The sequence below is a fragment of the Mercenaria mercenaria genome, chromosome 13, assembly GCF_021730395.1.
Source record: "Mercenaria mercenaria strain notata chromosome 13, MADL_Memer_1, whole genome shotgun sequence".
Classification (NCBI taxonomy): Eukaryota; Metazoa; Mollusca; class Bivalvia; order Venerida; family Veneridae; genus Mercenaria; species Mercenaria mercenaria.
In genome coordinates, this window is record NC_069373.1 from 27,835,243 (window position 1) to 27,846,653 (window position 11,411).

General features: G+C 35.6%; 2 protein-coding genes across 2 annotated transcripts in view; one reads left to right on the forward strand and one right to left on the reverse strand.

Annotated features, from left to right (window-relative positions):
* LOC123529193 (F-box/LRR-repeat protein 5-like) overlaps positions 1–3,439 on the reverse strand; it is a 118,208-nt gene extending 114,769 nt beyond the window's left edge. Inside the window, exon 1 of the mRNA XM_045309420.2 lies at positions 3,293–3,439. Coding sequence (XP_045165355.2) covers positions 3,293–3,379 — 87 coding nt within the window. The 5' untranslated portion in view covers positions 3,380–3,439. The remainder of the gene's footprint in view (positions 1–3,292) is intronic.
* A 23-nt stretch (positions 3,440–3,462) lies between these two features.
* Positions 3,463–4,889, forward strand: LOC123529194 (protein ATP6V1FNB-like). Its single transcript, XM_045309421.2, has one exon. The coding sequence runs from the start codon at positions 3,598–3,600 to the stop codon at positions 4,156–4,158; it is 561 nt and encodes a 186-aa protein (XP_045165356.2). The 5' UTR covers positions 3,463–3,597; the 3' UTR covers positions 4,159–4,889.
* The last annotated feature ends 6,522 nt before the right edge of the window (positions 4,890–11,411 follow it).

Sequence of the window (11,411 nt, forward strand, 5' to 3'; positions counted from 1 at the left end):
TGTGTGTTATGTAATTGTAAAGCGCAATAGAATATTTTATAATTTTTGCACTATATAAATGCCATGTATTTTTATCGCATAGTGCGGCAATTTTCCTTTGATCTTTGCAGCATGTTATACATAGTAACACACATTATTACTACAAAACTGTGCTGATATCTTACAAAACTGTTGCGATATATATCAACACGGAAATCTCTATGGAGTTTCATAAGAAAAAAAGGGTTCCGATATATATCAGCACAGTAAAACTGTTCCGATATATATCGGAACACTTTTTCTCTATTGAGGTCCTATCAATGTACCCCTAGCTCTGATATATCCTGGTAACACACTCTCACACATACTATAACTATTACGTATTTGTATTTATGTGGGGACTATATATATTTTTTTCTTCACTTTTTTCTTTCACTCTCAAGTGTATAGGCATTGTTACATTATTTTAATATATATTTATTATCTTAAGTCCCTATTTTTTGTTTTAATTTTAAAAAATCCTTCGATATCGCTACTAAACGAGTTGAACATTTCCATTTTGTGTAACTGTTCGATGGCATACCAGTATTCGGTATTTGACAAATCTTTCAGTCTCAGTTACATTCAGCACAGGTTTTTTTTCACTTTTGTGGGAAGGGGGTCAGTGCCCTTAGCCGGGGCAACATTTTGAAGCGAACAAGCTAAAAGGGGAATTTTTGTGGCATGTTTTATTCCACATAGAATCTTGGATAGTGTGGTTATTTTAGCCACTGGTGAAGAATATACAACCATTTGGCTAATCCAACATCAAATATTTGATGAGTATTTTTTTCCCTCTAAAATAATCATTTTCGCCAAAACTGAACTATTTTGCATCTGCAAAAAATGACAAATAGTGCAGACCCTGATAGATTATGACAGAAATGACATGACAATTCTAGTCCATATATCTAAAATTCAAGAAATTGGCTAATTATTAATGACAATGTGCCAGAAACGAGTTAAAAAAAAAAGAAAGTCATAGAGATTTTTGACAAAGGAAAATTCATGTTCTCGATTTCACTTGATTTGCCGAGATGTCACATCAAAAACGATTATGCACCACGCAGTTGGGGAAGTACCTTTGAGATAGAAGGCTATGCTTGAACAAAATGTCAATTTTCATTGACCCCTTAGCCGTTTTTTTTTGTCTAAGACTTCGCGGTGTGGTGTGACATTTAAAGCCATCTGTGCGACATTTGACTGTGAAAACAAAATGAATGTGGAAAGCTCCCACGTGATAGTACTTGGTATTGAATCAAACCCGTTGCTGCACATCGAATAAAACCCAGCACCACATCGGACATCAATTTCACTCGATGTAATCTCTGGGGGGGGGGGGGGGGATTTTTTTAAAATGGGAAAAAAAAACACACTTTTCAGAAGAGGTAATGGGGCCGAATTTCGCCGAATAAATTAGGAAGTGCCTAGCTGTCCGGTAACCGGATGCCTAGCCTGCGTTCTAGCCATCCGGTTAGCAAATCCTCAGGGAATTTTCTAGCCGTCCGGTAATTGCAATTTCTTAATGAATAAGTAATGATTTTATAGTTTTAACTGTTATTTACTTAATATATTAATACTTATCTGTAAACAAAATATTGTGAATACATACCAAGGTATATTTTTCATCGTCTCGAATAGATTACTGACTTTTCAGTCCATAAAATGAGATCGTGTTTGTATACAAATCCACTGATACTCTATTTTTAGAAATGATAAAACATTGATCGCCGAATGTCCATGTTATTTTGTAAAAAGCGATGTTTTTCTAACGCCTAAACTTTAATTCTTAAAACATAACCGGTTATTGGACAGCTAGACACTTCCAATATTTTATTCTGGTTTATGTACAAATTATTTGTACTTATTACATCTCTGATAATGAATTTATGTTGACATTAAAACACAAAATTGCCTCGCTGACATTTTTTTAATGTATAATTTGTGTTTTGTTTCTGCAATTTAGTGTCATCAGCAGTCCACTGAATATTGAAACCAGTGTCAGGGTAGATATCTCCTCGTACCTGTTCACATTATATTTGCGAACATAATAAGTCTCTTCTTTATTATGAGTTATATTCAACCCATTTGAAGTACTTAAATGAATATTATGTTTATCCTTGATAATGTAGCGGTTCTCGTATCGGGTGGCCTCGGTAACTCAGTTGGTAGAGCGTTGGCACGGTAAGCCGAAGGTCCGAGGTTCGAATCCCGGTCCAGGCTGCACATTTTTCCTGAGACTGTTACATTTGGGGGCTCATCCGGGATGCTCACCCTTGGAGCCCATGCAGGGCGAAGCAATTTGGCTGGGGTGTGCATCTGAATTCGGTTTACAGTCTGCGGCAGACATTGGCCAGGAGTGCCAATGTCTCGCAATAACAGGGAAGGTGTGTAGCGGTTCTCGTATCGGGTGGCCTCAGTAGCTCAATTGGTACAGCGTTGGCACGGTAAGCCGAAGGTCCGAGGTTCGAATCCCGGTCGAGGCTGCACATTTTTCCTGAGACTGTTACAATAATAATTTATAACTTAGTTTACATAAACAAATTGACTGACGCCTAGAAAACCCCTAAAGGACGGGCTAGGTGCTAGACACTTCAACTTGTTACTGCCATAAAACCAGTACTGATTTTACGTCAAGTACCGCATAGGTGCTACACCTCTAACAGGTCCCAGAAAAGTCACAAATTAGCTAAATAGCTAAATCTAGCTATGTATAGCTAGAAGTAGCTATAAAACCAATACCAATAAGGCAAAATATGTCAAAATAAGATGCAAAATGGTCATAATCATGTCCAAAAGGTTTGTAAGATGAAAGACAATTACACAAAACCAAGATCTTTGTAGTCACATTTTCAATAACTGCGGCAGTATTTTGCGATAAATCATCACTGAATTTTTCGCTTGTGATAATCATCATGTATATGACAAATTTATAAATGACTAATCGCAGAAATTCGCAACATGTATTGAAACTGAAACTGCATAGATCTCAATAATTTCTTTGTGATTGTCTTTTGTCTCATAAACCATTTGAATGGGATAATAACTATTTTATATTTGATATTCACATATTTTGAACAATTTTTATTGGTTTTATAGCTATTTCTAGCTATATATAGCTAATTTGCGACTTTTCTGGGACCAGCCTGTCTAAAATAAATTTCTATTTTAAAAAAAAAAATTGAAGTAGGTCATGTATACTTTCTCTCTTTAACGCTTTGAACCGCCTTAGCTAATGTAGCTACTAAGATAAATATTCACTGCAACGCCTTACCATATCTAAATATTTGCACACTAACTCTTTCATGCGAGAATGTGGAACAGTGAAAACATCCACCTCTTCGGGACACGAAGGAGCCATGATTGTTGTTGTTGTAGTAGTACCAGTCACCGGAAGTAATCTGGAAGCTGTTGATCTCGCGATATGCACCGAGATTGTGACGTCACGTCTCCGTGGCGACGTTGGTACGCTACATGATCGGATTTCGGGGTGTTATAGCAAGTTGGGACAGTAATATTGACTGTTTATTTGGTGCACAGAAGTGACTTATCTATCGTTGAGATTTATTAAGAACAATCATGGCAAGCCGAAGTTATCCGGCGAATACTCAAATTCAAAAGTTTCTGGAAGAGTCTTACAATAAAGAACGAGACGTCCGGCTAGCTTGGCACGCGAAACTCGGACCAAAAGATGGTGGGAAATCGAAACAATTCGAGGTGTTTAGGAGAAAAATTGAGAACGAAGCAAAACCAGCAGATGGATTTTTATCCAAGGTTCCAAAGAACGTTAAAGAGCCAAGATATAATAAGAAAATCACACAGGCGGACGATACATTCGTTTGTAAATCTGGTACAAACCTTCTGAGCGCAGAAATGCGACCTGTTACACCAGGAGTGAAAGAAAAACTCTATGATGGATTCACAAAGGAAGGAAAGGGAAGATATCAGTATTTAGAGAAAAGAAATGAGAAAAATCCTGAGGATAAATTCAGTTTTCCATTGTTGAGTTCATGGGAGTATGGCTGGAGGCTAGGCGATGTGATCAAACAGGATGACTTCAAGGCACCGGATAATGGACGTAACAGAATTGTTGCTGATACATTTTACACACGGACTGGAATACCAACATATATTTGCTAGAGATTATCATTGTTGAAAATGTGATAAATATTAAATAATTTATTCAAAAATTAGACTCGAGTCCAGTTTATCATTTTCAAAATATCAGATTTTTTTAGATCAAATCAGGAAGATCCACTTTCAGTTGCATTCCTGTTATAACTGGGAAACAGACCTGTACTTGTTATTGCAGTAGCAGATTTTTTTGTTGGTAAATGTTTTAATATGCATTTATTTAAATAATTGTGTATTGTATCTCAGCTAATTAATTTACTTTTGAAAATATTAGAAATCTTGTTTTGTATCAAATAGTAGCCTCTATTAATATTCAATAAAATCTGTGTTAGTATTTGGAAATTATAGGATAAAGTAATAGATCTATGTTTTTGTGTTAATCCTTTAATTGTAATGCTGGTATATTTGTAACTCGTCTGCTCACAAGTTTATGTACTTTATTTCTGTAAGCTCAATAATTTCATGTATCAAATGTAGTTTATTCTAGCTGTTGTCTGTAAATCAGTAGTTGAGAGGTGATCCTTTTATGAAATAAGGAACCTCGGCTCCTATTCAAACTCCGTCCAAAACGCATGCTAATGTGGGAGACATTTAACATGTGTATGTAAATACTTGCATAATTCATTAATTCATTTTAAGCATGGTTCCTGTTCATGTTTTTTAGCGTTTATTTTTATCATGTTTAATGACCAGACACTGTTTTTTTATTGTACTGAAAGATTAAAAATTGTTTTGTACACTCGTTTCTGTTTATTTTTCTAAAATTGCAAAAACGGTTTTACATGAACTTCCTGAAGGTAAATGTTAGTACTGTCAAGATATAGAATTAAAACGTATTGCAATTTTAGTAGCTGAATGAAGTTGTCTGTAAAGCTTGAAAACATTCAAAATATACTGTCACCATTCAGACAGATGCATTGATTCCATTACAAGTTTAGACTTACTTAAGAAATAAACACAGCGGCAAAAAGAGATGGATATTTCATATTGATCGAATATTAATCTTCATAAATTGTGGCACATAAGTTGAATAATTTATAAGAGTCATTAAATAATTGTAAATGATTACTCAACAAGAGAGAAAGATCTACCCGAAGGTCTATATATTTAACATAAAGGCTTGAAATAATGTACATGTAAATACCGTATAAACCTTACCTCTTTGAAAGCCTCGAGACTTAACAAAAGATTAAACAAGTAGGTAGACAGGTAATTATTGATTTCAGATAAATACACAAATACACTAAAAAGAAATGTTTACAGAAGAAATCTTTATTTGGCAGATATTCGATCGCTTTGCTGAATGCCAACCATTTTATAATTGAAATAAGCCTCTGAAGGAAAGACATGCTGGCTGTTAGATTGATATTCATACAAAAAGATAAAATGTGCCAAAGAATTTCGAAAAATATGCCATGTTTTCGATGTCAAGATGGTTCAGTATTCAACAGCATTTTCGACTATTCGTGATGTATTATAAGAGTTCTAATATTTTGGATCCTTTTTTATAGACAGAAAATGTCGGCGTATTTCAAATGTACATTTGCTTTGAATGTTGTGGTCTTGTTGTACTTCTGAAAGCATCCATAAATGAATTGCCTTGGTTGATCCTTGTGACAAGGTGCTTCAATTAATTATCACTAATGAAACAATCAAACAAGTGCAACGGTGATAAGACTCGCTACAATTGTCGAAAATTTTCAATATCTCGGCATGCATTTAGTTTGGTATCCCAGATACCGAGATTTTTGAAAACATTTCTCAATAAAATGATCGATGTGATATCAGGAGAATACGGAGCTTATACAAAGCATGAGGATTTTGTATTTTAGTATGAACAGATAAAACATGAAAGATTATTGGCAGAAGATTTTTCACTGCAAAGCGGAAATATTTTTAAAAAATGTTGCCCACTATGTACAGTGTATATGTTAATTGGTACACTGCGAGGAACTGCATTTTGCAATCAAAAGCATATTTGTCTGTATTCATTAAGGTTTTTCTTAAACATCTATGATTGCAATCCTAGTTGCATTCTTAAGAGGTAAATGTCTGTGTCGGGCTAGAATACAATCCATAATTGAGGTAATGTTCATTTTCACATCACACGGAGCTCACTTTATCATAACCTCGATACATTGAATAATCAACATCCTGTTCCTTTAATGATAACAAGGTCAGAAAATCTCCAAAAGTGAGAAATAACTGATTTTTCAATTGTTTCAACTTGATAACCTGTGAATAATTTAAAAATCTCGACATACTTGAGAGGGAAGTCCTTTAAGATAACCACCGTTTGAGCCACATGTGAGGTCTTCGACTGTAACAGGTGGGGATGAGGGTAGAGTAAATTGGTCTGATTTTGGACATACCACCAGAAGTTTCATCACAAAATCATTTTAAACTGATAACAGCGTCTATTATAATTTATTTATTTTGTTGGGTTTAACGTTGCACCGACACAATTATAGGTCATATGGCGACTTTCCAGCTTTGATGGTGGAGGAAGACCCCATGTGCCCCTCCGTGCATTATTTCATCACGAGCGGGCACCTGGGTAGAACCACCGACCTTCCGTAAGCCAGCTGGATGGCTTCCTCACATGAAGAATTCAACGCCTCGAGTGAGGCTCCAACTCGCATCGATCAGGGGCAAGTGATTTGAAGTCAGCGACCTTAACCACTCGGCCACGGAGGCCCCCGTCTATATATAAAACATTGATTAGTGACCATTAGATTTGACGAACTTCTTTATTATCATTTTTTACTGCGTGACACTATACAATGACTCATGCATAGAACTCATTAAATCGCTCTTTGTTTTTACTTACTAACAAATGAATTTGGGGTTTTGAAGAAATCAAAGCACTGAAGTACTGATGGGGCGATTTTCTTGTCGGTCTAAGGGAAATTTTGGGTTCGAACCCCGCTACAAACCGGACTGTTAATGATTATGGTCTAGTCCTGTTCCTTCCCTAATACAACGGTTAGGAAAATTGACGGACCCGTAATAGTGTACCTCCTTTTTTGAAGAGAATTCAATTCCTACCATAAGCCTACTTTAACTAATTTTTCAGGAGGGCGTAGGTTCAAGCCCCACTAGGACCAAACTTTTTTTCATTATATTTCTTTTATCTAGTAAGATAAACTGTTTTTTCAGGACTTATTATTATTGATTTGTTGTACAAAAGCGGAAAACTTTTCATTTGATTAGCCATTTCTTGCTGTTTAAAGTGTACAGAAGGGTAAAGGTTTAGACATCATTGAAAATACTGAGTTACATGTGGTAAAAGTTCTTTATTTTGCATTTATTCTTTAGTTTACATATTGTGGAAGAAATGTAGGTAGGTTTTACTTCTGCCCTATGGTTATTTTTGAATGCAGAGAGCAAGGCCATAGTTTTTCGGTGTTACAGATTAATTTCTGTCCGATTAAATCTTTTTACTTGAGGCTCCCCAGAAAAATTGTTATCGACAGTTTAATTTTGTGTTTTATAATTGTTACGCAATACTTTGTAGTTTCTTTTAGCAAAATTTTTGGTATAATGAATTCTCTGCGATCGTTTTGCGCAGTGGTTATCACTTTGAAATTTGTCTCTGTTTGAGATTGAGGAAATAACAAATAATATAAAATTAACAAGGCAGTCTGAAAGACAGCTAAATCCCCCGCCACTGGTATGGATAGTGAAAGGGTAAACCTTTGACCTTGAGCTGTGACCTTGACCTTGAACTGACATAGCTGACCCATGAATTCTGCACATCGTCTAGATGAAGTGATCATTTGACCCAAGTTTCATGAAAATCCTAAAATGGATTTAGGAGATACAGAGATCAAACCTTTGACCTTGAGTTGTGATCTTGACCTTGAGTTGACATGGCTGACTCATGAGTTCTTGATGAGGTGATCATTTGACCCAAGTTTAATGTAAATCCTTCAAGGGGTTTAGGAGATACAGAGCGGACACAAAATGGAAGGCTCAAACCTTTGACCTTGAGTTGTGACCTTGACCTTAAGCCGACATGGCTGACTCATGAGTTCTGCACATCGTCTTGATGAGGTGATCATTTAATCCAAGTTTCATAATAATCCTTCAAGAGGTTTAAGAGATACAGAGCGGACACGAAATGGTAGGCTCAAACCTTTTACCTTGAGTTGTGACCTTGACCTTGAGCCGACATGGCTGACTCATGGGTTCTGCACATCGTCTTGATGAGGTGATCATTTGATTCAAGTTTCATGATTATCCTTCAAGGGGTTTAAGAGATACAGAGCGGACACGAAATGGAAGGCTCAAACCTTTGACCTCGAGTTGTGACCTTGACCTTGAACAGACATGGCTGACTCATGGGTTTTGCACATCGTCTTGATGAGGTGATCATTTGACCCAAGTTTCATAAAAATCCTTCGAGGGGTTTAGGAGATACAGAGCGGACACAAAATGTTACGGAAGGACAGAAGGACGGACGGAGACCATTCCTATAACCCCCACCACTTGTGGCGGGGGATTAAAAAAGAACAACAACAACAAAAAAAAACGACACAATAAAAGTTGTTTAAAAAATGCAACACAGAGCGAAACAATGTTAACTTCAAGACTGTATCAAGTTAATGCAATTATTAAACATTACCATTACGGGTCCACTATCTTAATATAACCTGAAATACAGTTGAAAACGTCTGTTTAAACAAAAATTGCTTACATCTACGACCCCCTTAAGCAAACTGGAGAGAAAGCACTTATTACAATATTACATTCAGCATTCGTCAGAATTTTTCTAAAACGAATTTGTTTAGTATAAAAATTGCCAAAAAAAAAACAACAAATAAACTGCCGTTAAACCAACTAACATTATTATTCCTTCTCTTGAGAAGGAATATTATAGTTCAATAAGTCACACTTGACTGAGCTACTGATACCGAAAGCTGTTGTCATTACAAGCTGGCCAATAAAACTCCGTGACCTAAGAAATAACCTCTGACGTTAGACTATTCTTTCTAATTGAGGCGACTCTGACTGAACGCGTCCCGTGGATTACATATTACTAAACCCGAGGATGTTATTTCCTCCATTCTTGAAGAACATAACATACATTCAGCCGACCAGATAGACATATATCAGCATTTAAATGTAAACAACTTAATATTATCGTTACCTTGAAATGCATAGTTAATATATGAAAACAAACCCCTTGTACATTAAATGTGGGAGAATTAATGCCAACTGAGCGCGTCCGAGAGTATGCCAAACAACAACAGTCAATACATTTTGGACCCGAATATATAAAATATAGGCCTACGCTTAAACTGTTAAGGTATTATTTACGAATCAAGACGACTTTTGACATCATTTTTGGACATTTACGATACATTATGCACGTTACGCTTCATTTAAGGTCGATCCACACCTTAGGACCGGAATGTAGAAGTTTGACGGAAAAGTATGAAATTTGGTTCAGATATAGACCAAACTCTATATTTTCCGAATGTATGTTTCTTTTTCGATTTTACGTGTGTGCGTTTACGTTAAAAGCGCCATCTGGTGGCACCCGATTTTTCACGTCAATTGCCCGTTTTTCTCTCATAATTTCAATAATATTTTGGCGATTTTATTATTTTTTTTCGATTGCGCGTTTAGTTGTCTGTTCCAATATATTTGACGAAATCTAAATGCATTTAGTGCATTAAAAGACCGTCAGTTTTCTGAAAACAAATTGGCTGACGCCGAAATCGTAATAAAATTTGTACGTGCAAATTTACGCATTTTGTCGTATAACTTCTTTTCCGAACGGTCAAAGTGTTTCATTTTTTGAAATAGTCTGCTGCTGTGTCCGCCCCTTAAAATAAACAAATAAAAAAGGCATGTGTTCTCGTTAGATTTTTTGCTAAAAAACTTTGAAATCATAGTTAAATGCCGAAAAGCGCGACGCGTAAGACTGTAGAAACCATGACGTTACCGTTATGAATATGTTCCGTTAATACAGTGTAACAGAATACTGTACATTTCATACAGTACTGTAATATTCTAATAATAATTCTAAACGGTGTGGCAGAAAAAAATGATTTCTCAGATGGTTGAAGTTTATATTTTTAGTGACCACACAGTTTATTAAAAAACGAGAAGCTTCACGAATATGTTCACATAATTTGATGGCGAAATTTGGTTCTACAGGTCAGAGTTAATTTTTCATTACATAGAAATTTTATACCACAGACGCTATTTGCAATAAATCCTTACTTCTATAAGTTCAGTATTCATTATTCTTTCTTTTACCCAATCCGCTTAGCTCAGTAGAAGGAGCGCAGATCTATGGATCGTGAGTTTGGTTCCCCGGGTAGGGCGTGACGATTTGATAGAAGGCACTAGTCCGAAATCATTCTTCCTCCACCTCTGATTTATGTGGTGAAGATAGAAGTTATTTGTTGAGAATACAGAATCAAGGAACACTGGTTAGGTTACCTGCCCTGAAGACTGGTTGTCGTTCGAATCTGCTTCATTAAGAAGACAACTATATTAACTAATAAGATATTTATGGCATAAGCGGCCTGTGATGGAATTCTATACAGGTACTTGTTAAATTTAAAAGGTTGAGATAAGTCAAATAAAGGATTTTTACTATGTTCTGTCGTTTATTATTACTATTATTATTTGTAAATGTTAACAATGTAATGTGCATCGATACATGAGTTTTCATGTATTATTATTAACTTGCGAGATAAATCATTTCACTTGTAACATTGAATAAAATCATTAATAGTTTTAAAGGCCTCTTTAAATTAAAATATACTTAAAATAGGTTAAAAATGAGTTTGACTTGATCACGAGAATCAGAAAATCCTTTGAATTACGCTTTTTTTATCTGGGGTAGGAGTAGAGTAATGTAATTTAGCGCAAAGGGTAATGGGGTGTTGATTTTGTCGCATTCTCATATATTGAATATAATCTAAACACTACACAGAAATTATTCCGCTAATGTAACAGAGTTTTAAAGGCTATTTTGATTTAATTTTACTCGCAAAAATAAAATAGTAAGTTTATCCTCAAAGGAGGAGATACATGTAAAAATACTCAATTTCGCTATCTTATGATTCTGGGGGTAGGGGTAGCGTAACGTAATTTTACGCGAAAATTAATTCGGTGACCCCATAATCATCCCAAAGCAGTATTATTGAAAAACAGAGCTTGGCAAAAAACAGAAAATGGGCTCGCTAGAAATAGTTTTTCAGGTATACGGTAATTAACTTTGATCATTACATGTTTTG

Bases quoted from the DNA above. Each gene is read 5' to 3' on its own strand.
- LOC123529194 (XM_045309421.2), top strand. From the start codon at position 3,598: ATGGCAAGCCGAAGTTATCCGGCGAATACTCAAATTCAAAAGTTTCTG.